Here is a 26,460-nt window from a genome sequence, read left to right on the forward strand (position 1 = left end):
CGTTTGATTGGTTGTAAGACTCAGTGCTGCACAAAGCGCATAAAAGCAATCTGATGCAGTGTGTGCGAATCTAAATGTAATTCCACAAATTCACACTTTTCATTCTTTTTCACATTTCATTTTAATTGCGACAGCCATAATACGTTGTTTATTTGTGCAGGGGAATCTTTTGCCCCTTTGTGTTGAATTTATGGGGCATTTTTGCCATTTTTGTTAATTTCTGACCCTGCTACATAGTGATTTGTAAAAAGCCTCAGTTTTAAAAAAAAAAATATCTCTGTACTTTGTGTGTTCTCCCGCTTGGATCACAGTAAATCTTAGTCATTTATGTGTTGTTTTTCAGGGCCGGCTCTTAAACCTGAGCTGCTCAACAGTCCCCTCATTTGTGCTATCAATCACGGCCACAACCCAGGTAATTCAACCTGTCTCGGTTTGGGTTTTAGCCAAAGTGCGTCTGTACCCTCTGTACAGATGACATTTTATCCATTTCTGTTAGTGGTTCTGAGTGCTGCTGCACAGCTGTATGATTATTATGCCTTATTTAACATCTCTAATCGCAGGTTGTTGTGCTCTTTATTTTAATGTTAGGCTTTGGCCCTGATAGAGCTGTATAATGCACCAGAAGGTCGCTACAAACAGGATGTCTACCTGCTGCCCAAGAAAATGGGTAAGACTTATCTCAACCAATCTCTACTGCCACTCAGATAAAGCAGTTATGTGCATTAACTGTCATAAATCATGTATGTGCGTGTGTATGTGTTTCAGATGAATATGTGGCCAGCTTGCACCTACCCAATTTCGATGCTCATCTTACAGAGCTGTCAGATGAACAGGCCAAATATATGGGCCTCAATAAGAACGGACCCTTTAAACCAAATTACTACAGGTAAGAGATGGACTCTAAAACACCTCCACCATAATAATTTTGACTATGTACAATTTACACCTTTGTACTGTTATGTAGTGATAAAGAAAGGCTGGTGTTCCCGATTTAGAATAAAGAAGATAAACAAGAATAAAGAAATGTTTGGTCAATTACTGCCCTCTGCTGGTTGTTAATAAACGTCTCACAAAACCAGTGAAATTACTAATTGTCTTAACATATTGGTCTAAAACAATTTTAATAGTAATAAACAATTATTATTTCAAGATGATTCAGCATGACATTGTTTTAAAGAGACAGTACATCCAAACAATGAGATTTCTGTCATTAATTACTCACCCTCATGTCATTCCAAATCTGAAAGACCTTCATTCATCTTCAGAAAAACAAAGTAAGATATTTTTGAATAAATCCGAGAGCTTTCTGACCCTGCATGGACAGCAACACAACTACCACATTCAAAGACCAGAAAGGTAGTAAGGACATTGTTAAAATAGCCCATAGTCCAAGCTACAAGAATACTACAAAGAAGAGAGGATTTATTATTTTTAAATAATGATGCTATTTGTGTTTTCTTTGCACACACAAAGTGTTCTTGTTGCTTCATAAAATTATGGTTGAACCACTGATGTCACATGGACTGTTTTAGTGATGTCCTTACTACTTTTCTGGGCTTTGAACGTGTCAGTTGTGTCATTGTCTATGAGTCAGAAAGCTCTCGGATTTCATCAAAAATATCTATCTTTGTGTTCTGAAGATGAACAGAACTCTTACGGGTTTGACAGATGGGGGGGGGGGGGGGGGGGGGGCTAATTAATGACAGAATTTTTATTTTGGGGTGAACTATTTCTTTAAAAAATAAGTTTCTTATGCTAACCAAGGCTGCATTTATTTGCTCAAAATACAGTAAAACAGCAACATTGTGAAATGTTATTACAGTTGAAATTAGCTGTTTTCTATTTTAATATTTTTTTAAATATAATTTAAAAAATATATCATTACTTTAGTTTTTAGTGCCACATGCTATTTTAGAAATCATTCTTATATGCTGATGTGGTGGTAAATAAATGTTTCTTATTATTAATGAGGAAAACAGTTTGCCATTTAATTTTTGTGGCAAGTGTGATAATTTTTCTTCCAGGATTTGTTAATGTATAGAAAACTCAAAGAAACTGAATATTTTTAAACTAAAATCTTTTTGTAACATTATAAATGTATTTATTTATTTTGTTATTTTAATCAATTTAATGCATCTTTACTGAATAAAAAAATAAATCTTAATGACCCCTACATTTTGAATGTCTCATTACAACAAAGAAAAACAAACCATTTCATATTATGAATATTCTTCATACCATACTAAACAGTTATGACAAAACTAACATTTCTGTTGTACTTACAGATATTAGTGTGACTGGATGGATCAGCCTTCATCAAAGATGGAGAGACCTGTATGAGACCAGTGAAGCAAGAGATTTATTTTCTATTATTATACATTTCTTAAAAGGAAACTTGATTTTACTGAATATTATTCTTATTTAATAGTGTTACTAATGTCCGGTGACAAAATATACATTCATGTCACTTTTAGGCTCATGTGCATTGTTAGAATTCATGTATTATAGCATTTGTTGTAAATCATCTTTTAACCTAAAATAAGAGAAGGACCACTGTCTATGGCTCTAAAGATGTGCCAAATATTGGGTGTAGTTACTGATCAAATAAGGTAATTGATAATTATTACTATGCTTTGTTTTTACATGGTTATTATATTCACCCAAGGTTACGCAACACTTGATCAATCATGACCAAAAAAAAAAATGTCTTTGTGGCTTTTTATTATAAAAATGTTAGTCTCAACATATATTCCTGATTTTTCGCTCTTGCGTGAGAAAATATAACAGCTTTTTTTGAATGAATGTACCGTGTAATACTACTAAAAGCTAGAGTGTTCTGGCAATACGATACACACCACTGTGTGCAGAAACTTCTGTGACCCGGCAGCACATGCTGCTAAATATACCCCGCTTGGGGGATTTTATGAATTGTGTCACCAATAGGGATTCTTCTCCCATTCACCTTCTCACACACTTCCATCATCTCTGTGGCCTTTTACAGATTCTTATAGTAAAATAACGTAGACCACTATAAGTTATTTAGGCCTGTCTTAGATGAAAATAAATGTAACCACAGTTGAAATGAGATTTTGGGATATTCTGTAAGAGCTTTGCAGAATATTATTGACTCCCAACATACCCACACATAGCAGGTAGACTGACAAGAAGCACACATATCTATGTTCACCATCTCAGCTAATTCCAGCCTAGGCTGGTTGGCTGGTCTTAGCTGGTTTAAGCTGGAAGTGGCTGGTTTTAGCTGGTCTCCCAGGCTGGTTTTAGCTGGTGGTTTCCCAGCCTGACCAGGCTGGAAAGTGAACAAAACCCCTCTAAAACCAGCCTGCCTTCCAGCTATGACCAACTAAAACCAGGCTGGTTGACCAGCTAAAACCAGCCAACCAGCCTAGGCTGGTTTTAGCTGTTTTTTCACTAGGGCTGCTAATGTCTTAAGCAAATATCACTGTGAATGCTGTCATTCGAATATTTGCCTCATCTGCATTTTGATTTACCTTGCATATATCATTTGACAGATGTATTCCCCTCATCAAATCCCTGCATTAAAGATCTTGCTGTCACAATATGCATTCTGACTCATATTTATGCTATTAATATCAGAAATGTTTCTATCATTGTGTAGACAGCTTAGTTTGTAACACCAATGCAAAGAGATTAGCCGCGTGTAAAAGGAATCTGGGCGGGAAAATGTTAGAAATGTTAGCCTGTATGCATCTGTTGGCCCAAAAAGCCCATTTAATTTGCGTATTTTGAACTGTACACTAAAAAATGCTATCATTTAAATATATAAATATTTCGAATAATTTACATAACAGCGAATGAAAAGTGTTTCACATGCTGTAATCACAAACGACTATGATAGTCCGGGTCAGCGCTGAGAAATGTAACAGAAATCATGTGACAAAGCCGTCAACAAACAACGCTTTAAACAATTATATGTTAACTAATAATACCACAGTTAACCATTTGAAAGCAGTTTAAATAAAAATACAAACTTAAAAATATATATTATTTCGAAACTATCCCCACCCACCTGTTGCACAGTATGGTTCTACCAGCTTATTTTGTTGCTATATTTGGAGAGCTGATGTGTCTTTGCAGTATGTACGAGATCATCATTGCGCGCCTGGAAGCTTCAGGACTCAGACTCTAAAGTTACCTCCAGAGTCAAGAGAAGTCTGGTCTTTCTAGAAGCAGAATGGGAGGTATAAAACTCTCAGAGACGTTCAGGCCGAGACAGTCGAGACAAGACAACTCAAGCAACCTGAAGCAAAGCAGAACAGAAGAGTCTGCTGTCTGAAGCGCCATAAGAAACTCACAAGACCTGTAAGTGACTCTATGAGATAACTCTGAAATATTTTAAATATATATTATTGTATATTTTATATATTTTATGCACTACCAGTCAAAAGTTTTTGAACAGTAAGATTTTTTCTGCTTACCAAGCCTGCATTTATTTGATCCAAACAAAGTACAGTAAAATTTTAAAATATGTTTACTATTTAAAATAGCTTTTTTCTATCTGAATATATTTTAATATTTTATATTTAAAATATAATGTATTCATGTGATCAAATCTAAATTTTCAGCATCATTACTCCAGTCTTTAGTGCATGACCCTTCAGAAATCATTTTAATATGCAGATTTTCTGTTCAAGAAACATTTTTTTATTATGAATATTTACAGTTGAGTACATTTTTTTAGTATTTTGTAATGAATAGAAAGATCCTAAGATCAGCATTTTTCTGAAACATATTTTGTAACATTATATTTTATATTATATTATATTTTGTATACACTATAGCATTCAAAAACCTGGAGTCAGTGCATTTTATATACATAGTTTTTATATAAATTATAGAATTTACTTCTTTTATTTGGCAAGGATGCTTTAAAATGATAATAAAGAATTTATAATATCACAAAATATTTATATTTTTCAAAGAAACTTCTATTCAGCTTGTTTCAACATAATATTAATTAATGTCTTTTGAGCAGCAAATCAAAATATTAGAATGATTTCTGAAGGATCATGTGACTGGAGTAATGATGTTAAAAATTTAAATCATAGGAATATATTACATTTTACAATATTTTCAAATACAAAAAAAGTTTTTTTAAATAGTATACATATTTCAAAATTGTACTGTTTTTGCTTTACTTTGGATCAAATAAATGCATGCCTGATGAGCAAAAGAGATTTCCTTAAAAAACATTGCAATTCTTACGGTTCAAAAAACATTTGACTGGTAGTGTATACAAATCTAGAGTTAAAATATCACTAGAAACGTTAAATAGATTTTTTTATTATTAATAAACAAGTTGTCTATAATATTTAGAGATTAAGACAGTCAGTAATATTCAATATTTAATATATTTATTATTAAATATATATATTTAAATATTAATAAATAACTCAACATTAATTTTGTACTCTGTATTGCAGGTGCTATTTAACTATTGATAATCAAGATGTCTAAAGGTGTGTCCATTGGCATTGATCTGGGAACCACTTACTCCTGTGTGGGGGTGTTCCAGCATGGCAAGGTGGAAATCATTGCTAATGATCAAGGAAACAGAACCACTCCAAGCTACGTTGCCTTCACAGACACAGAAAGACTCATCGGAGACGCAGCCAAGAACCAAGTCGCCATGAACCCCAACAACACAATATTTGACGCCAAACGACTGATTGGTAGAAAGTTCACTGATCCAGTGGTCCAGTCTGACATGAAGCTTTGGCCCTTCAAGGTCATCTCCGAAGACGGCAAACCAAAAGTTCAAGTCGAGTACAAAGGAGAAACCAAAACGTTCTACCCTGAGGAGATCTCATCCATGGTCCTAGTCAAAATGAGAGAGATCGCAGAGGCCTACCTAGGTCAGAGAGTCAATAACGCCGTCATCACGGTCCCAGCGTACTTTAACGATTCCCAGAGACAAGCGACCAAAGATGCAGGGGTGATCGCCGGATTGAACGTGCTGCGAATTATCAATGAGCCCACAGCGGCAGCCATCGCCTACGGGCTGGACAAGGGCAGTAGAGGAGAGAGGAACGTCCTGATCTTCGACCTAGGTGGAGGCACCTTTGATGTCTCCATCCTGACCATTGAGGATGGGATCTTTGAAGTAAAAGCCACAGCAGGAGACACTCACCTGGGTGGGGAGGACTTCGACAACCGGCTGGTGAAGCACTTTGTTGAAGAGTTTAAGAGGAAGCACAAGAAGGACATCAGTCAGAATAAGAGAGCAGTGAGAAGGCTTCGCACAGCCTGCGAAAGAGCTAAAAGGACCCTCTCATCTAGCACTCAGGCCAGCATCGAGATCGATTCCCTGTTTGAAGGCATTGATTTCTATACTTCCATCACAAGGGCTCGCTTTGAAGAGCTTAACGCTGAGCTCTTCAGAGGCACGCTGGAACCGGTCGAGAAGGCTTTGAGAGATGCTAAAATGGACAAGTCTCAGATCCACGACATTGTTCTGGTTGGCGGCTCCACCAGGATCCCCAAGATCCAGAAGCTTCTGCAGGACTTCTTCAATGGAAGGGATCTCAACAAGAGCATCAATCCAGACGAGGCGGTGGCGTATGGAGCAGCGGTGCAGGCTGCCATCCTAATGGGCGACACCTCAGAAAACGTTCAGGACTTGTTGCTTCTAGACGTAGCTCCTTTGTCCTTGGGTATCGAGACCGCAGGTGGAGTCATGACTGCTCTCATCAAACGCAACACCACCATCCCCACCAAGCAGACGCAGATCTTCTCCACATATTCTGACAACCAGCCGGGCGTCCTGATCCAGGTGTTTGAAGGTGAGAGGGCCATGACCAAAGACAACAATTTGCTCGGCAAGTTTGAGCTCACAGGTATCCCACCAGCTCCACGAGGTGTGCCCCAAATTGAGGTGACCTTTGACATCGACGCCAATGGCATCCTGAACGTATCCGCCGTGGACAAGAGCACTGGGAAAGAGAATAAAATTACCATCACCAACGACAAAGGTCGATTGAGCAAAGAAGAGATTGAACGGATGGTCCAAGATGCAGAAAAGTACAAAGCTGAGGATGAGGTGCAGAGAGAGAAGATTGCAGCGAAGAACGCATTGGAGTCTTACGCTTTCAACATGAAGAATAGCGTTGAGGATGAAAACCTGAAAGGGAAGATCAGTGAAGAAGAAAAGAAGAAGGTCAGTGATAAGTGTAAGGAGGTTATCGCTTGGTTGGAGAACAATCAGACGGCTGAAAAGGAAGAGTATGAGCATCATCAGAAGGAACTGGAAAGTGTGTGTAATCCAATCATCACTCGGCTTTATCAAGGAGGAGCTCCTCCCGCAGGTGGATGTGGATTCCAAGCCCAGCCTGAATCTCAGGGCCCCACCATTGAAGAGGTGGATTAAAGAAGAGACCATTTGTCTTACTATAGTGCAATATTACTTAAGTGTTAAATAATATATAATAGCCTTATTTAATGATACTTCCAGATTTATCCTCCTTTCTCTTCAACGCGGTAGTAAGCCTATGGGTGAGACCTCTGGCTCATTATCCGCTGCAGGGAAATAACGAGAAGAATAACAAAGTGCAGGAAAACGGTAAAACTGTTAACGCTACAAACAAGATAATACATTAAAATAATTTGGAAAGAAACACCAATTTGCAATATCAAGCTGCAAAACAAGCTGTTTTGTACAGCGGATGAGACTGGAAGCCAGACCCATAACATTTCAAATGGCTACGCCCACTCTTACGAGAAGAAAAAGGTGGATAACAGCTCAGTTTTATATCTTGTTTGTCCAATGTGTCTGAATTTAAATGTTGTAAGACAACTGTCTTTCAGCTGTGTCAGCTGAGAAATTAATGAAAAGAGTTTGAATAAATTAATATGGAATGTTTTATTATGATTTATTACATGTATTTTGTTGTTTACAAGAATAAAAAATAAATCCCAATATTAAACGATGAAAACCAATGCATCCAATTATTTTTCTCTATTGAAAATGTAGAAAATCCATGATGTTAAACCTGCTTTACTTTACTTGTACACTAGGTGACGTTGTAAGACAAACTGGAACTAATTTGGAATGAACCACAAATGTAAAACATCAGATTATTCTTTATAGACTTGAATTGTTAAAAAAAAAAAACTGTGAAAAGTTTTTTAACAGTAAGATTTTTAATGCTTGCTAACCACGCCTGCATTTATTTATTATCCAAAGAATAGCAAAAGCAGTAATATTGTGAAATATTTGTACTATTTAAAATAACTGCTTTTTATTTGAATATGTAATTTAAATGTAATTTATTCCTGTGGTCAAAGCTAAATTTTCAGCATCAATTACTCTAGTCTTCAGTGGCACATGATCCTTCAGAAATCATTCTAATATGCTGATGTGCTGTTCAAGAAACATATTTATTATTATTATTATCAATATTTAAAACAGTTGAGTATTTTTTCAAGATTTTTTGATGAATATAAAAAAATATATACACTATACCATTCAAAAGCTTAATTGGAGTCAGTATTAGTAATCAATACTTATATTTAGCAAGGATGCTTTAAATTGATCAAACGTTTTCTAATGTTACAAACATGTCTGTTTTAGATCAATTCTGTTCTTCTAAACTGAGCAGAAAATCAGAATATTGAGATGATTTCTGAAGGATCATGTGACTGGAGTAATGATACTAAAATTTCAGCTTTGAAATCAGGAATAAATTACATTTTAAAATATATTCAAATAGAAAACAGTTATTTTAAATTGTACAAATATTTCAAAATTGTACTGCTTTTGCTGTACTTTGGATCAAATAAATGCAGGCTTGATGAGCAGAAGAGACTTTAAAAACATTAAGAATTCTACAGTTTAAAAATGTTTGACTGGTAGTGTATATATTAATATTACTATAGCCTGCCTAAAATGTTTTTAAACAAAAAATGCTTTGGATTTACCCAGTTATTTTACCCAGAAATTTGAAATCTATGGACCCTAGTTTGGAAACTATCAGGGTGAAATGTATAGGTCTAATTAACGATATACATGTATATAAAAAATTTCTCATAATATAAAACATGTCAGATTAGGCTATATTATATATCAGCAGCAGTGTTTAGTAAAACAATATGTTACAAATGCACACAAAAATTAAATTCAAATATAAATGAACTTAGTTTTACGATGTTAATTAATGCGGAAATGCGTCATCATTAGACCGTGAAAAAATGGCCCATAATCTGATAAACTGAAGCTTTCCCCTGGACTAATCAAATAGAGCTCACGTTCGTACGTAACGCAGCGCTGTAAGGGTTACTGAGGCGCTGGAGCATCATCATCATCATCCTCCCATGGGCTGTGTCGTCTGAGGTCTGACTGTCATAAGATGCAACAGATCTTTTCCAACAAACTGATGATACCATCTCATCCTTCGGCAACAGACGATTTGGCTTGAAATTGACGTACAATCAAAGTTTAACCTCGCAGACGCTTTTCGCCAAGGTTGCGGTTTTATTTTAAACTCAACCCCTGTGGTAAAGGAATAATGCGCGCACAGGTGGCAGCCGGGTGTGATTTACTAATCCAACAACAAGCTGACAAGAGTTTTGATAAAGATGAAATGGAGAGTCATTTTTAGATTTGTTTGATTCAATTTGGTCGTGAAACGCTGATGGTTTGCTCGTGTTTTGCTGTTTACTATCGTGTCAAAGTGCTCATGAATGAGGAGCAACGCAAGCATCCACCAATAGAGTGAGAAACAAGAAGAGTTTCTCCGTTAACAGGTGGTTCCTCGCGCATCTGATGGTCATGTTGACGGCGGAAACTCTCAACAGTTGTTCGACTTTCATAACTGACGACAGCTGCGCAGGTTTAGAAAGCCAAGAGAGTCACTAGGTGAAAGCCTATCTATCTAAATCTATGATCAGCTCGGTGTGTGTTTCGTCGTACCGCGGGCGCAAGTCAGGCAACAAACCTCCTTCCAAATCATGTCTGAAGGAAGAGATGGCCAGAGGCGAAAACTCGGAGAAAATCATCATCAACGTCGGCGGTACTCGCCACGAAACCTACAGGAGCACCCTTAGGACCATACCGGGCACGAGACTCGCCTGGCTCGCCGAAACGGACCAGCAGGTGAACGCGAACGCAGACACGGGACAGACGCCCTCCCCCGCCGGCGAATTCTTTTTTGACCGACACCCGGGCATATTCGGCTATGTGTTGAACTACTACAGGACTGGCAAGCTCCACTGCCCGGCGGATGTGTGCGGCCCTCTGTTTGAGGAGGAGTTGGCATTTTGGGGCATCGATGAGACTGACGTGGAGCCCTGTTGCTGGATGACCTACCGCCAGCACAGGGACGCAGAAGAGGCACTGGAGATTTTCGAACCGCCTGACCCGGAGGATGCGGATGATGACCAGGACATGCCCAGGCGGTTTGGCATCGAGGACAGTCCTGGCCGCTCCAGGGGATGCTGTGAAGTTTGGCAACCAAAAATATGGGCGCTTTTTGAAGATCCATATTCTTCGCGTGCAGCCCGGGTAAGAGATTAGAATGCACATCACACGAGAAAAAAATAAGACCTTTACATGTTGTTTTCTTTCTTAACAAATGGTCGAGGAAGAGATTCTTAACTTTTATCAGAGGTCAAACCAAAAACAATCTGAGCAGCCTTATTTCTATTCATCATATCAATATATAGGCTATACACTCTAAAAAGTGCTGGGTTATTTTTGTAAACACATTGCTGGGTTAATTGTGCTGGGTCAAAATATTGGGTTGTTTGAGGCACTGTAAACACACAGTTGGGTTGATCATGCTGGGTCAAATGGACTATGAGGGGTTCTTTCACTATGAACACCTGGGTTGGGTTATTTTGACCCAACCGGTTTGTTTATTTTTTTCACTTCATCGAACATTCTGGATTCTTCACTCGTCTCCTCCCCAGGCGGTCACGCACCTCGCAGCAAGCAGGATTATAAGGTAAATTAATAATATGATTATATAATTATTTACCTTTATTTTTAATAAGTTGTGTTTTAGAGCACACTGATTTCACTGTTTAATGCCAAATTTGATATGTCGCTGTGCGGGGTTGGCATTTTATTCCGTGAATGACGACCGTTGTAACTTAAGCAGCCTAGCGATGTACTTTTTTGCCTCAACAATCGCTTTATTGTTATATAAAGTGTGTGTGTGTGTGTGTAGTGTTATTGTATAACTTACAGTATACATATGGCCTTTATTTTAACGCCTTATGGATAGAGTAGGTCAGAAATATGGGGGTAAGTTCCTTTACTGTCTGCATACTGTATGTATGGCTTTGTAATGTTTTGTCAAAATTAGATAATTTCATACAAAAATTGTTCTTTTAAGGGCATATTTTTTCAAGTAAATGTCTGCGACGTGCCGAATCCAACGATAGATCCATATGTTTTATGTTAAGCATTTTCGCGCTTTTTTCCTTGAGGTAACTTGCATTAGCTAAAACGCTATGTCCCTTACTTTAATAATGTTAAACCACAATATGACTGGTATGTACTATTGTTTATTACTTAAATGTAATGTTGTCTTAGCTACAGTATGTAAAGTTAGACTGAATCTCTCGTGGTGTGTGTGGCCGTTCACATGTCGCGTTTTTTCGCACTGAAGTTAGTTATTTCAAATGTAGATGCCAATATACGCTCATAATGGAAGCTCGTTTTTTCCAGGCGCGGGACATGGTTGCTTAGCAACGGCAGACGCCATGTGAGAGCAAGCTGCGTTTTGGAAAGAATGAGAAACTGATGAGAAAGCGACGCGTCTTGCGTTTTCACGCGTTTTTAGGCGCGGCATGTGAACGGCCCCTTACTCTTCCTCTGTTTTAGTGAATGCCTGTGTTGCATTACAAACTAGGAGACCAGTATAAACCTTAAACTAATTGAACCACATTTGTTTTTCAGATTTGATCAGATTTCACAAGATTTTAGGAAGCTATATCCAGAGGCAGACTTTTTGAAGACTGGGCTACAGTTGCAGACCTAATTCTTGCCAGCGCTCAGCAAGGGACATTCCTGGGTGACATGAATTAAGGTAAGCTTTTTCTTATAATATGTCAATCTATAAAAACAATATGCAACTGTATTTGACACACATCAACTGGTAAATACAATGGTACAGTAACACTTAACTAGTTGCTTATTAGCTTGTATATTGGCTGTTAATTAGTACTTATGAAGCACATACTGATGCCTTATTCTGCATGTGCATATTCTACATCCCTGAATCTGACCCCATACCTATACTTAACCTGCAGTAGTTGAATGAGGGTGGGAATTAATTTGCATTATTTAAAGGAATGAAGAAATCTTCATATGAAAGTGTTTCAGTTTGTTGTTTTGATTATAAAATATGTTTCACAGTTTGCATATTATTCCTATGGTTTAGATGCTAACGGGGAAAGTGCTTTCAAAGTCCTGCCCACTCTGGAGAAAAGGTCTTCAGACCCACAACCACGGAATCCCGGAGGCCATTCATTGACGTACAACCTGTAAGTTTTGTTTTACGTTTTCTGCTCTAATAAGGGTGTGTATATATATATATATATATATATATATATAAACACAGTGGTGGCCAAAATTATTATAACTGTTGTATTTTCACCAGCTAAAAAATGATTTTAAGTCAGTGTTTGTTATCTTTTGCTGTAGTGTGTCAGTAAGAAATATCAGTTTACATTTCCAAACATTCATTTTGCCTTTAATTGTGATAATCCAGTGAGGTTTTTGTTTGCACAACAGCCAATCCTTCAGACAGAGATCTGATCTCATCATCATCCAGTCCGTCTGGAATGACATGAAGAAACAGAACAAACTGAGACAGACTAAATCCAGAAGAACTGTGACAACGTCTCCAAGATGCTTCAAAAGACCTACCTGCAAAGCTACCTGAAAAACTTATGTGCAAGTGCACCTAGTGTAGGGCAAAAGTTGCTTTAAACGCAAAAGGATGGTCAAACCAAATGTTGATTTAATTTAGTTAATCAAGGTTAATTGATAAAGAACATTTATTTATGGCATTATTTTTGACAGCATCATTTTATGACATTTTTAGACAAGTGCTTAAAACTTTTAACAGTACTGTAGCTTTGCAGTTAGGTCTCTTGGAGCATCTTGGAGACGCTGTCACAGTTCTTCTGGATGATGATGAGATCAGATCTCTGTGTGGAGCACTGGCTGTTGTGCAAACAAAAATGTCACTGGATTATCACAATTAATGGCAAAATGAATGGAAATGTAAACCGATATTTCCTACTGACACACTACAGCAAAAGAGAAATCACTGACTTAAAACCTTATTTAGCAGGTGAAAATACTAGTGTTCTAATAATTTTGGCCACAACTGTATGAAAAGTTGAGAAGCAAAATGAGCATTTATTTCATGCCTCTGTGTTTATGTTCATAAAATACACTTAACTTAAAATGTTAGTTATGTTGCAAGACTAAATGCCGTATAATTAACAGGTGGGGACCAACATGGTGGATTTGAGCCTTGGGATGAGACAACAACATTTCTAGACCTTCGCCATTGTTCCAGGCCATGCCATTGAAGCGGACTTGTTGCCTGGGAATTTCTCCAGCTTGCAGTATATCATATTGATGGACATAAGTCTTCATGTGTGAAGTTTTTGAGGGCAAAAGTTTTTTTTCTTGGCCACTTGTAACATGTTTTAAATTGTAAGAATTGTCTGGTGGACTCTTTGTTTGGCTTAGTTTTAATGGCACGATGTTTGGAATGATTCTAATGTGGTAATAATTCATTTTTGAGTGTTCTGCTGCTGCAATGTTGACATAAAGAATAGGAATATATTGTGCCTTGTTTACAGTTTTGTGTTTAAAATAAACTGATCTACTAAAACCGTTATTTGTGTCTGTAAGGGTTGGACAAAATGTGTGACAGCTGCACCTATTTGAAAACTATTAAAAAGAAATATGAAAACTCATTAAATTGACATTTACAGATGCATTTTTTTGTGTTGTGTAACTGTATTACAGGAAAACAATAATAATTTTACATTCTTTTGTGATTTATATATTATTATTGGTAAATATAAAGGTAGCAAGGCAATTAGACAACAAATAACCCAATATTTAGGTAGTGTTTAACCCAGCAACACAGTTAATCTGACCCACTGGTTGGGTCAAATAAACAACCCAGCATTTTGGGTCAAATGATTTAACCCAGCACTTGGGTCAAAACAACCCAACGCGTGTTCTGTCCCATAGTTACCCAGCAGCTGGGTTATGGTTGGGTTATTTTTTAACCCAGCACTTTTTAGAGTGTAATGTATGTGGTTAGGTTCACTTTTTGTTTTGTAATTTTTTTGGAAAGAAGAAAAAAAAGACATAATATGCATTGGTGACTTAAAGAACTCCCGAACAAATATTTGAAGAACCTATAATGAAACTTTCAGTTCTCCAAAAAGGTTTTTTTTTATACAAAGAAAGATGACAAAATTAACCTTTATTTCAAGGAAGGGCCCGAATTGTGTTATTTTTTTGAATGTGATCCTTTTAAAGATTATTATTAGTGATAGTAATAGTAGTAAGCAGTAGTAATGAGGGAAAAATAAAAACCGTAACAGAAAATGTGAAATAAGGCTTAATATCAAATATTTGGTAATTAAAAGTAGTTGATTTTTTTAAAAAAAATTAAATGACAATTTAACACATAATGTAAAAAAAAAATGTTGGATAGAGTTGCAAAGGTTAAGACCTCTAGGGTTGGACAGGCATATCATTTGTGGACCATTTCTGGACCACAAAACCTGTCATGAGGTTTCTGAAAGCTGAATAAATAAGCTTTCCATTGATGTGGTTTGTTAGGATAGGACAATATTTGGCCAAACTATTTGAAAAACTGGAATCTGAGGGTGCAAAACAATCTAAATATTGAGAAAATTGCCTAATAAAGTTGTCCAAATGAAATTCTTAGCAATGCATATTACTAATCAAAAATTACGTTTTGATATATTTATGCTAAGAAATTTACAAATTATCTTCATGGAACATGATTTTTACTTAATATCCAAACGATTTTTGTCATAAAAGAAAAATCGATATACTGTAAAAAGTGATAAGTAGACTTAACTTTAAAAAATTGAGGACACCCCTTGCCTTAAAATTCTTAAGTAAATAAACTTAATGCATAATTAAAAAAAATAAGTTAAGTGAATTGTCAAGTTCACTTAAATTATTTTTTTAATCATGCATGATGAAGAAAAGTGTGCAGCTAAAAAATCTGTGTGACCATCATGGGGGAGAATCTAGGCAAAAATCCTGTAGTGTACTCCAGCCTTAAAAATGGTTATTTTAAGAACTATTCACCTAAAGGTTGTTTGGGGAACCAGGTTCTTCTATGGCATTGCTTTGAAACCCCCCTTTTGGAACCTTTAGTTTTTAGTGTACCTACTTGACAGATTCATTTTGGTTTTAGATAATAGTTTTATTTAAAATATCTAATAGCCTCCCCACCATACACTCTACAAAAAAGGTACAAAAGCTTTCATTGAGGCAGTTCCCTTTCAAAAGGTACACATTTGTACACAGCTTGTGTACGTTTTCTCTGAGAGATAATAATGTTTTTAAGAAAGTAATAATTGAACACTAAAGTGTACATTATTCATGATCATTGACAAAAATAGTTGCATCTTGCAGTATGTAGTTTCAGTTCCAGGTGGTGCATGCCAACAGGTGTTGCAATATGGCCTTTAGAGCTTTTACTCTCAATCTGTAAGTTAGCTTTGAATAAATGTCATGATCAGAGCATCCTTACTCTGTGGTTACCAGTGGAAACACAATCATCTCCAACTGTCTGTTGAACTGCACCTGTCTCACACTGTGGCAAGCATACACTCACCCAGATGCCACCTGCTCTAGTGTTAATGTGTCACACTCTGATGTCAGACGTGTGAAATCCTCTCTTGCTGTGATGGATGAATGTCACTCAGAGAACTTTCTGTGATGCTTCAGAGACAGAATGATTTGTGTTTAATTGAAACCCAATCTGTGCCATATATATCAGAAGTGTTCAAAGTTGTGTATTGAGGCCTGTATTAAAGTGATCTTTAGAATTTGAGGCTCACTTTTAGGCAAGATTCAATCTGTGTGTATAACAGAGAAAATAAAAGAGGACCGAGTAAGAGAAAATATAGTCCTTTTAAAATGTCTATGTCAGTTTCAAGTCTATCAAATTATGATGAGATGATGGGCAGGATGGGCTCTCAGCAAGTATTACCATAATGCTATTAGAATAAAGTGTTTTATTCCCACTCACAGTCCTTCAGCTGGTTGGTTTGATTTATTTGTGTTATAATGTGCTCTGTGCTTTCTCACATTAGACAGTCATGAATTGCTCTCACCAGTGCTGCATTTACTTAAAGGGGTCATCGGATGCCCATTTCCCAAGTTGATATGATTCTTTAGGGTCTTAATGATATGTCTATAGCATACTTTGGATAAAATGTCATAATGGCAGTGTAAAAACCACTCTTTTTACCTTGTCAAAATCAGCTCTTTTTAGAGCAAGCTATTCTGTTGCATGTTCCTTTAAATGCTAATGAGCTCTGCTCGCCCCGCCCCTCTCTGCAGTAGGATGATGAGCTGTTATGTTTACTTTAGCCAAATTTAGCCACGTTTAGCTGTGAAACTTGCTAACTAGCACGTTATTAAGAAAGGCCATTTGCAAAGATGCATAAAAAACCCTTGTACTCACACGAACGATTTGCATGAACATAGACACATATGTAGATCGGGATCGGTGCTTTACTTTCAAAAACGAAAGTAACGTTTATCCTCTGCGTCTTCAGCTGCTCAGATGTTGGTAGTAAATGATGACTGCTATGTTCATTATTACTAGGGATGCACAACATGTGAACGGCCCCTAAAACAGATTCACCGCGATGACAACCTCTGAAGTGATATATATAAGATTTGTTGTGTTCAAACTTGACGGCTTTTTACCTCCTCTCAGAATCCTCGCTAAACATGTGTTGCAAATAGCAATAGCATTGTCCTCTGCCACCGTGAAAAACTTCCAGACCTGCGAAGACGATGACGACGACACAGATGATGACATATTAAATGCGACAAATTCCGAGAGTCACTGCAGTTTACAGCTGCAGTCACTTGCACTCGGAAAGCAGAAGAATCTCAGATAAACCAGACTGATTGATTGATTTACCAGCAAGAGTACTTTATCGGATCGGATTTCATTTATTTATCGGAGCAATAAAAATGACGTCATTTTTACCCATATCGGTCGATAATTTATCTGTCCGATAAATATCGTGCATCCCTAATTATTACATTCAACAACAGAGCACCTCAATCGCTCAGTCGGAGACATTCTTGTCTTCCCCTGCACCTCAGTCGACACAATGGTGATTGGAGTTGGACCATTTCAGTTCGGTGAGGGCAGGTCTAAGGTAAAACGCTCATGTCAATCAACTATCGTGGGAGCGGCCTTTGTCGGTGTGCCGTCACACTGACAAGAAGCTGAGAATGACCTGATTTTAAAAAGGGGATATTACTTTCAAAGATTAAAAAAATACCACTGGTGGATTTTTATCATTGTAATGTGCCAACACACATTAATGTTCAAACAACATGTAAAAGTGAGTATTGCATCCGAAGACCCCTTTAATCAAAGATACAGCAAAAGCTGAAGTATTGTGAAATATTAACATATAAAACAACTGTTTTCTATTTTAATACATGTTAAAATGTAACTTATTCCTGTGATGACAAAGCTGCATTTTCAAGAGCCATTGCTCCAGTCCTCAGTGTCACATGGTCATTCAGAAATCATTCTATTATGATTTTGTGCTCAAGAAACGTTCATGTTATGATGAACATTGAAGAAAGATCAAGAAAGTTCAAAAGAATAGTATTTATTTGAAATAGAAATCTTTTCTAACAGTCTATACTGTCACTTTGCTGAATAAAAGTACAACAAAAGTGTAAAATAAAAGTATTTATTTCATACTCAAACTTACCTAAGGATTTTGTTATCACACCCCTTTTGTGAGTGCGTTTTATAGCTAATCATATCTTGCATATCTGTGTTTGGAGGCACATTTCAAGGTTGGATTCAGTTGTAATTATATCAGAAGCAAGAGCACCCTTGGCAGAGCATACAGTCTCTGCTGTAATGAGCTGTTTAAATCGGTAATGTGAAAGCTTTTTATTGTAGGGCTGAATCTCGGTTAGCTCCTTTATTTTGACCGACAAATCAATTTCTTTCCTTGGAGAAATTTAGAGGTGATTAATTGCTTTAATTGCTTGGCACAGAGGTCACTTAAAAAATACTGTCATACAGTGTGTTCCTTTTCTTCAGGGTGCAAAACAGACATCAGGTTTCTTTGATATGCAGTGTGTTTGTCACAGCTGAGCTGCTTTGATTGTTAACATCTACACACAGCTGAGCCATTGCCTTGAGGTCCCTCACTTCTTCATCATTATTAAGCTAGCTGTTTGTTTTTCTAATTAATTTAGGTGATTTCCAGCATAAAGGGCCTGACAGACTAAATGGGAAAACCAGTAATCAGGGAGAAAAAGGGAAACAGAAACCTTCTATAGAATAAACCTGTCAGAGCAAACAAGATGTCATTATATTCCCATCGCTAAGAAATGACAAGGAGCAAATGGTTGGGCTTTTTAGACCCTGCTACTCTTCGGCTCTCTCAATTATCTCTGCCTGCAGAGTATTATGGGCAGCAGGGCTCATGTTACCATCTAGCAAAGGCTGCTCAGGCCAGCTAATACAGTTAGAAAGGAGGAAAAGCCATCTGGGCTTTTATTAATCACATGAGAACTTTTATTAATCATGGGATCCAAACGGCAAACGAGATATAGAAAGAGACCAAAACGCAGCAAAATTATGTTCCTAAACAGTATTTTCATCTTGTTTGCCAATAAAATGTATTTAAAAGGGATAGTTCACCCAGAAATGAAAATTCTGTCATTAATTACTCACCCTCATTTTTATGAAATCAAAGAGCTTTTCTGGCCCTGTTTTCTGAAAACAACAAAAACTTAATTCCAAAATTGCCATTATTGAGAGTACCACAGTGCCATTAAATAAAGTCATTATTTTTGTGTTTTTTGCACACAAGTTTTCTGATGACCACATGGACTATTTGAGTATTTAATGGGTGTGTTATTATTGACAGAATTTTCATTTTTGGGTGAATTATCACTTTAAGAAAATTTGTTATAAAAATATAAAAGTTTAGCTTTCTTACTCTATTAAAAATAATTATTTCACCAAAATGTAGTCTAATAAGTTAATATAGGATAATCTACCCAAATATGAGAATTCTTTCATCATTTACTAAACAAAAGAAGATATTTTTAAAATGTTGGTCACACTAAATGCCATTGATCTTTTGGTTCAAGTCAATGACTACTAAAACTGTTTACCTAATTTTATTTTACCAATATTTTTCAAGTATCTTCTTTTGTGTTACACAGAAAAAAGTCATACAGGTTTGGAACAACATGAGCATGAGTAAATGATGACAACTTTCATGTTCAGGTGGACTGTCCCTTTAAGTTGTTCTCTAGCAGTTTAAATTTGCTGGATATGCCTTGATTGTTTTTGTTGTTTTGGTGTGTGTTTGCATGTGACGTGTAAGCCCTACCTCATAATTACAACATTACGTTCTCACCGTCATGGTAATTAATCACTCGCCGGGTAATTGACTGAGGGCAGACACTGTCTGGATGTGTGTCGTGCTAGGCGTTCTGGTAGCATGTTTTTGAATGGTTGTATATTATTAATTAAAAGAAGCCTTTAGAACTGCTCTTGGGTTTTAAATGGGCTCTAGTGGAGAAATTAAGGGTTGAAGTAGGGCTGCACAACTTAGGGGAAAAATCTAATTGTGATTTTTCTGGTTAAAAATGTGATTGCAATTGAAAATGCAATTTTTAAAATGAACATTTTTTTGTTTTATTGACCAAAAAAAAGATAAAGAACACCAGGTTTATTGTGCTTGTTTGTACAGCTGCACAATTTGGCCAAAAATGCTGTAGCCTTGTAGATTAAAAATTTGAATGTTTAATTAAAATATGTAAAAATCACAATGTTGCTAGTGTGTTGCAATATTGGCAACAAAATATGTTAATACTTGATAGGCCTACAGTGTTGCTCAGCCATATAATGCAGTTACACATGGCTTTGCAAAAGTATTGAGTATTTCAGATTTAAAAGGATAGTTCACCCAAAAATGAAAATTCTGTCATAAATTACTCACCCTCATGTTGTTCCAAACTCGTTCATCTTCGGAACACAAATTAAGATATTTTTGATGAAATCCAAGAGCTCTCTGACCCTTCATAGACAGCAAGGGTCCTTCCACGTTCAGGGTCCAGAAAGTTACCAAAAACATTGATAAAACAGTCCATGTGACATTAGTGGTTCAATTGTAATTTTATAAAGCTACAAGAATACTTTTTGTGAGAACAAAATAACAACTTTTTATAGGGATGGGACGATAAATCGTCACAATCAAATCGATTCTAACCTTAATTTTGAACAGCAGATGGTGCTTGCTTTAGAAACAGCCGTGTTCTGCTTGTTTCCAAATGCTTACACGCACTTGAACCTAAAATAATTATTCATACAATTCAAAAAGGATGAAGATAATTACAAGGGTGTTTACAGTGGGCTGTGTTTACATTAATCACGCGTCCTAAAAGCATTCTGAGGCGAGATGAAATTACAGGATACAGCCTCACGCACAAGTGGAAGTTCTTGGAAGATCTCAGAATCGATCCACAAATCGATGTATCGTCCCATCCTTATTATTCGTCATCGCGCACTATGCTTTGTTTCCATTTAGGGGGAAAGTGTGTGCATAAATGGTTGTTTTTTTCGCACAAAAAGTATTCTCGTAGCTTCATAAAATTACAACTAAACCACTGATGTCACGTGGACTATTTTGTCGATGTTCTTGGTAACTTTCTTGGGCCTTGAACGTGGAAGGACCCTTGCTGTCAATGGAGAGCTCTTGGACTCCTTAAAAAATATCTTAATTTGTGTTCAGACGATGAACGCAGGTCTTACAGGTTTGGAAAAACATGAGGGTGAATTAACGGAATTTTCCATTTTGGGTGAACTAACCGTAATCAAATAGCAAATTCAACATTGATATGTAGTACTATTTTTCTAAGCACATAAACCTTAATGTTTAAATGAAATTGTCTGCTGTTTAGCATAATATAAAATATTCATCTGGTTAGTTATTCATGCCATGTGCTGTCAAAGATCTAAATTTATAAAGGCATAAACAATTGCCTCTAACAGAATGTGAATCATTGCAATAACTGTTTTATTTTCTGAATAACATAACACAGATGATTAAATTGCTCTAGATTCTGAACACTTCACTGAGCTCGAGAAATGACTAGGAATGAAATGAGTGCAAATAAAGCTCTTGCTTCTCAAATTGACAGTTATTCAGTTGCGGTTTGGTTGATTTTACATCTTTCTCTCTCACACACACACATGCCACTGTGAGAGTGAAAAGGTGTTGTTTCTTTGCCTTGACCATTGTTTATTCAAGATGGTCATGTCTTTATTCTTTAGTCGAAAAAAAAAAGTTTTTTGTGGAAAACATTCCAGGATTTTTAAATTGCTGTTTCAGTGCAGCTTCAAAGGTCTCAACATGATCCCAGTCGAAAAATAAGGGTCTTATCCAGTGAAACGATTGGTCTTTTCTTTTTTTTTTTTTATATACCGACCCAGTCTTTACACAGTGTACGTGCAAAGAAAGTCAATACGATTTTAAGCTCTACCATACCTTTTTGAACCGGAGTACACAAACAAAGAGCTAACCACACAAGACCTTTCCAATGTGATGACACAAAGTGTGGCCCTCATTTGTGACCCTGGACCACAAAACCAGTCATAAGGTTAAATTTGACAAAACTGAGATTTATACATCACATGAAAGCTCAATAAATAAGCTTTCTATTGATGTATGGTTTGTTAGGATCGGACAATATTTGGCTGAGATACATCTATTTGAAATCAGAAATCTGAGGGTGCAAAAAAATCTAAAATATTGAGAAAATCACCTTTAAAGTTGTCCAAATTAGGTTCTTAACAATGCATATTACAAATCAAAAATTACATTTTGATATATTTACAGTAGGAATTTTACAAAAAATCTTCATGGAACATGAACTTTACTTAATTTCCTAATGATTTTTGGCATAAAAGAAAAATCTAAAATTTTGACCCATGCAATTTATTTTTGGCTATTGCTACAAACACACCCCAGCGACTTAAGACTGGTTTTGTGGTCCAGGGTCACATTTCTCAGCTGAGATTGTGCAGAGCCCTTTGAAACTTCAATTTGGACCTCCAACATATTGGCCGCCATTGAAATCCATATATAGAAAAATCCTGAAATTTTCCTTAAAAAACGTCATTTCTTTTGACTGAATGAACAGCTTGGGAGACATTTAACCTGGAAGTGTAGTAATGGTTTAAAGGAGTTATGATTTTCAAGATATGAGACAGTTTAGTGGAAATAATTGTAAACCTGTTGATTTCATTATTCTCAACTGTCTAAAAACCAGATAATTATTCAACATGTTTTAATTTTAAGATTAACTTTAAGAATGCATTTAAGGAACCTTACCAATTTTTTTTGTACAAACACTCATTCACCCGTTGGTGTATGGACACAGGTAGTATTAGAAACAGTAGATAGAAAACAAATGGAAACTTTACAGGTGGGATGAGATTTAAACAGTGGCTTATGCACTAAACAGTTCGGCTACGTCAGTTTTTGGCAAGGTGTTAAATTTAAAGAACCCTCTGTTTATTGTAATGATGTAATCTTGAAATCATGTAAACTGTGTGTACGAATCAAGTCATAAAAGAGACCGTAAATATGAACAGACGCAATGAACAATTAAACAGAAGACTCAAGCACATATTCATTGCTGTACCTATCTTCCTAATAAAACTCACACCAAATTTATACCTGCACAAGTTGGTCCAGGAATGCAGTGTGCAGTGGTCTGCAGTCTGAGCCTTATATGAACACAATGACAGTGTGTAAATAATGGACTTATGTCTCTAGCACTTTTATAGCTATGTGCAACAGAGTATGAACAGGTTGGCTTTGTTTGTTTAGAAGTGGGGTAAACCATTTGGCGTTTAGATAAACCAAAATGTAGATATCATTCATAGGCTAAACTCGCTCACAGACATATACTCACAGCTTGCTGCTGTGACACGTTCACTGCTGATTGTCAGCTTGACCACAAAATGTATTTTTTTTATTTATAATAATGGATAGTAAAGATAAAAACAATTATTTACAATTATTCCACTGGTGGTGGATGAGGAGATACCCCTGACACTGTAAAGCGCTTTGAGTGTCTAGAAAAGCGCTATATAAATGTAACGAATTATTATTATTATTATTATTAGATTTGTTAGGTTTTGTTAAAGGGATAGTTCACCCAAAAATTAAAAGTCTGTCTTTAATTAATCACCTTCATGTTGTTTCAAACCCGTAAGACCTTCGTTTTTCTTTGATATTTTGGATGAAATCCGAGAGCTTTCTGATCCTGCGTAGACAGCAATTGTTTTCACAATCATCTTGCACAGTGACAGACTTTCATACACTAAAGAAATCCAAGCTCAAGGTCGAGGAGGCCAAGCGCAGAACACCTTGATTCACAATTTAAATTATTCACCGTTTTCATTCCTGGGCTGTGGTTTATCTGACCCTGACCCAAGTGCATTTTGCCCTGCTGAGACACATTGTGCAGTGAAAACTGCCTTGACTTTCATCTTCCAATGTTCTTGCTCTCAGAAATGAGCATTCGTATATCTACACACAAAAGCCAGTTTACTGAAATGTACCAAATGCACAAACACTGTTGTTCATGCAGAGAAAAGACAGTCTATGGAGTCTCTGGAGAAATATTTGGCACAACAGCTCCATGGTCGTCTGGCTCTGGACTCAGAGTTATATGACAGACTAAATAATAGTGGCTTAATTCATCCCTGGTGTATGCGATTGCTTTCATTCTCTACAGCCTGCTGCTTAGGAACATTATAAAGGACGGAGGGAATATGGTTCTTGTCAGTCAAAGCTAATGTAATGGTTCACTTAGCATTTTGAAGCTCTGAAGTATTATAGTGTATTTTTAAAGATATTTATTCACTGAAAAACCTTTGTTATTCTCTTATGTTGACCTAAGTTTGAATATGTAGTTGTATAGTATATAAGGTATATAAGTGAGTTTAAATATATATTTTAATTTCATTATACAGCACAATTACATTTATATCAATTTGGCAGGCACTTTTATCCACAGCAACATACAGTTGATGTCAAAAGTTTACATACACCTTGCAGAATCTGTAAAATAAGAGGGATCACACAAAATGCATGTTATTTTTTTATTTAGTACTGACCTGAATATGATATTTCACATAACAGACATTTACATATAGTCCACAAGGGAAAATAATAGTTTAATTTATAATTGACCCTGTTCAAAAGTTTACATACACTTGATTCTTAATACAGTGTTGTTGCCTGAATGATCCACGGCTGTGTTTTGTTGTTGTTGTTGTTTAGTGATAGTTGTTCATGAGTCCCTTGTTTGCCCTGAACAGTTAAACTGCCTGCCGTTCTTCAGAAAAGTCCTTCAGGTTCCACAGATTCTTCGGTTTTTCAGCATTTTTGTGTATTTGAACCCTTGCAACAACTGAGGGACTCGTATGCAACTATTAAAAAAGGTACAAATTGCTCACTGATGCTTCAGAAGGAAATGCATTAAGAGTCAGGGGTGTAAACTTTTGGAACGGAATGAGGATGTGTACATTTTTCTTATTTTGCGTAAATATCCTATTTTTTCATTTATTACTGCCCTTCAGAAGCTACAGAAGATACTTACATATTCCCCAGAAGACAAAATAAGTTAAATTTACCCTTATCTTCAAATTCAAAAGGTTTTCATCCCCCAGCTCTTAATGCATCGTCGGTGAGTGTTTGAACATTATGTAATAGTTGCATATGAGTTCCTCAGTTGTCCTCAGTGTGAAAAAATGGATCTCAAAATCATAGTCATTGTTGGAAAGGGTTCAAATCAGTGTTGTTTTTGACAACCATCTTAGATTTAGTCTTAGTCTTAGTCTTTTGGACTAAAATGCTTCTTAGTTTTAGTCAAATTTTAGTCACTTCTATATGTGATAGTTTTAGTCCAATTTTAGTCGACGAAAAGTCAAAAAGGTTTTAGTCTAGTTTTAATCAAAAAAAGGGAAAAAGTAGTCTTTTAACAAATTAATGTAGGTCAGTAAATATTTTGCTGTTGGGTAGTGTCACTTATAAGTTCTGAAAATAGCAGATCTATAGTTCAACACAATGTGAGCTTCCGGATCGACTATTTTCACCAATAATTACAATAATGAAGGAATGTTTTAGAACATAAAAGACAAACAAGGATGGAATGCTAAAACGGCTTGCCATACTAGTATAGCAAAGAGTATTTAATGCTAAAACGGCTTGCCATAGCGTCAGATACTTTTTAAGTTTTAATTGGCATGCACAATAAGCGGAAATGTCATGCATTTTAAACGTCTGACGGACCACCCCCTAACATTTTCGTCTATTCTCGTCTCGTCAACGAAAACTCACACACGTCTCATCATGTTTTAGTCATCAACGAGCCATTTCTATCTCGTCATCGTCTCGTTATCGTCATGAAAAAAAGTGGCGTCAACGAAATGATTTCGTCATCGTCATCGTTGACGAAAACAACACTGGTTCAAATACACAAAAATGCTGAAAAACCAAAGAATTTGTGTGATTTTTCTAAAGAACAGCAGGCAGTTTATCTGTTCAGGACAAGGGACTCATGAACAACTACCACAAACAAACAAACAAACAAAAAAACACACACAGCTGTGGATCATTCAGGTAACAACACAGTATTAAGAATCAAGTGTATGTTAGCTTTTCCATCCAGTCCTTGGGATTCAGGTTCAGGGACTAGCATTACCACAGCTCCCCTGAGGACTTGAATGCCAAAGAAATTATATTTATCCTTTATTCTGAATTCTGAGTCTTCCTGCTTTATGTTGGCAATGTTTTTTTCTTGTGTGACAGTTATGGGGGGCTTGAATTGTTTTCCATGGAAACTTAAATGTGAAACAATAGGGTTTGCTCATACAGGTGGTCTGGAATGTGACAGCTGCACTATGGGTGAATGTCTTTGTGAGGTGTAACTAAATGCTAAATGAGCTGGAGGCTGCTGTAGTGAACAGCTGGTACGGGAGATGATATAAGTGAACGCTCAAAAAATGACTAACACGAGTAACACGTTCCCTCTCTTGACCTTCCTCTTTTCTATTTTTCTCTCTCTCACACATACACACATGCACTCAAAAGGTC

The 26,460-nt window shown here is 36.4% G+C and overlaps 3 protein-coding genes across 5 annotated transcripts in view; all 3 read left to right on the top strand.

The window, feature by feature from the left end:
- Positions 1–3,580, top strand: part of ahcyl1 (adenosylhomocysteinase-like 1) — a 29,582-nt gene extending 26,002 nt beyond the window's left edge. For 2 of the 3 annotated variants that reach the window (XM_073818805.1, XM_073818807.1), the window contains exons 14-17: positions 344–412; positions 589–667; positions 766–886; positions 2,286–3,580. In XM_073818805.1, the coding sequence (XP_073674906.1) occupies positions 344–412; positions 589–667; positions 766–886; positions 2,286–2,292 (276 nt within the window). In that variant the 3' untranslated portion in view covers positions 2,293–3,580. Of the gene's footprint in view, positions 1–343; positions 413–588; positions 668–765; positions 891–2,285 lie in introns of those variants that run through there. The other variant, XM_073818806.1, reaches the window with a different exon arrangement.
- A 609-nt stretch (positions 3,581–4,189) lies between these two features.
- hspa1b (heat shock protein family A (Hsp70) member 1B) lies at positions 4,190–7,970 on the top strand. The gene is made up of 2 exons (XM_073819474.1): positions 4,190–4,341; positions 5,463–7,970. The coding sequence occupies exon 2, from the start codon at positions 5,489–5,491 to the stop codon at positions 7,403–7,405; it is 1,917 nt and encodes a 638-aa protein (XP_073675575.1). The 5' UTR covers positions 4,190–4,341; positions 5,463–5,488; the 3' UTR covers positions 7,406–7,970.
- Positions 7,971–9,409: 1,439 nt separating this feature from the next.
- Positions 9,410–26,460, top strand: part of kcnc4 (potassium voltage-gated channel, Shaw-related subfamily, member 4) — a 32,552-nt gene continuing 15,501 nt past the window's right edge. The window contains exon 1 of the mRNA XM_073819215.1: positions 9,410–10,537. Coding sequence (XP_073675316.1) covers positions 9,917–10,537 — 621 coding nt within the window. The 5' untranslated portion in view covers positions 9,410–9,916. The remainder of the gene's footprint in view (positions 10,538–26,460) is intronic.

Source organism: Garra rufa, chromosome 15 (genome assembly GCF_049309525.1).
Source record: "Garra rufa chromosome 15, GarRuf1.0, whole genome shotgun sequence".
NCBI lineage: Eukaryota > Metazoa > Chordata > Actinopteri > Cypriniformes > Cyprinidae > Garra > Garra rufa.

What these genes read in the sequence shown, in the direction of transcription:
- hspa1b (XM_073819474.1), top strand. Translation starts at nt 5,489, where the DNA reads ATGTCTAAAGGTGTGTCCATTGGCATTGATCTGGGAACCACTTACTCC.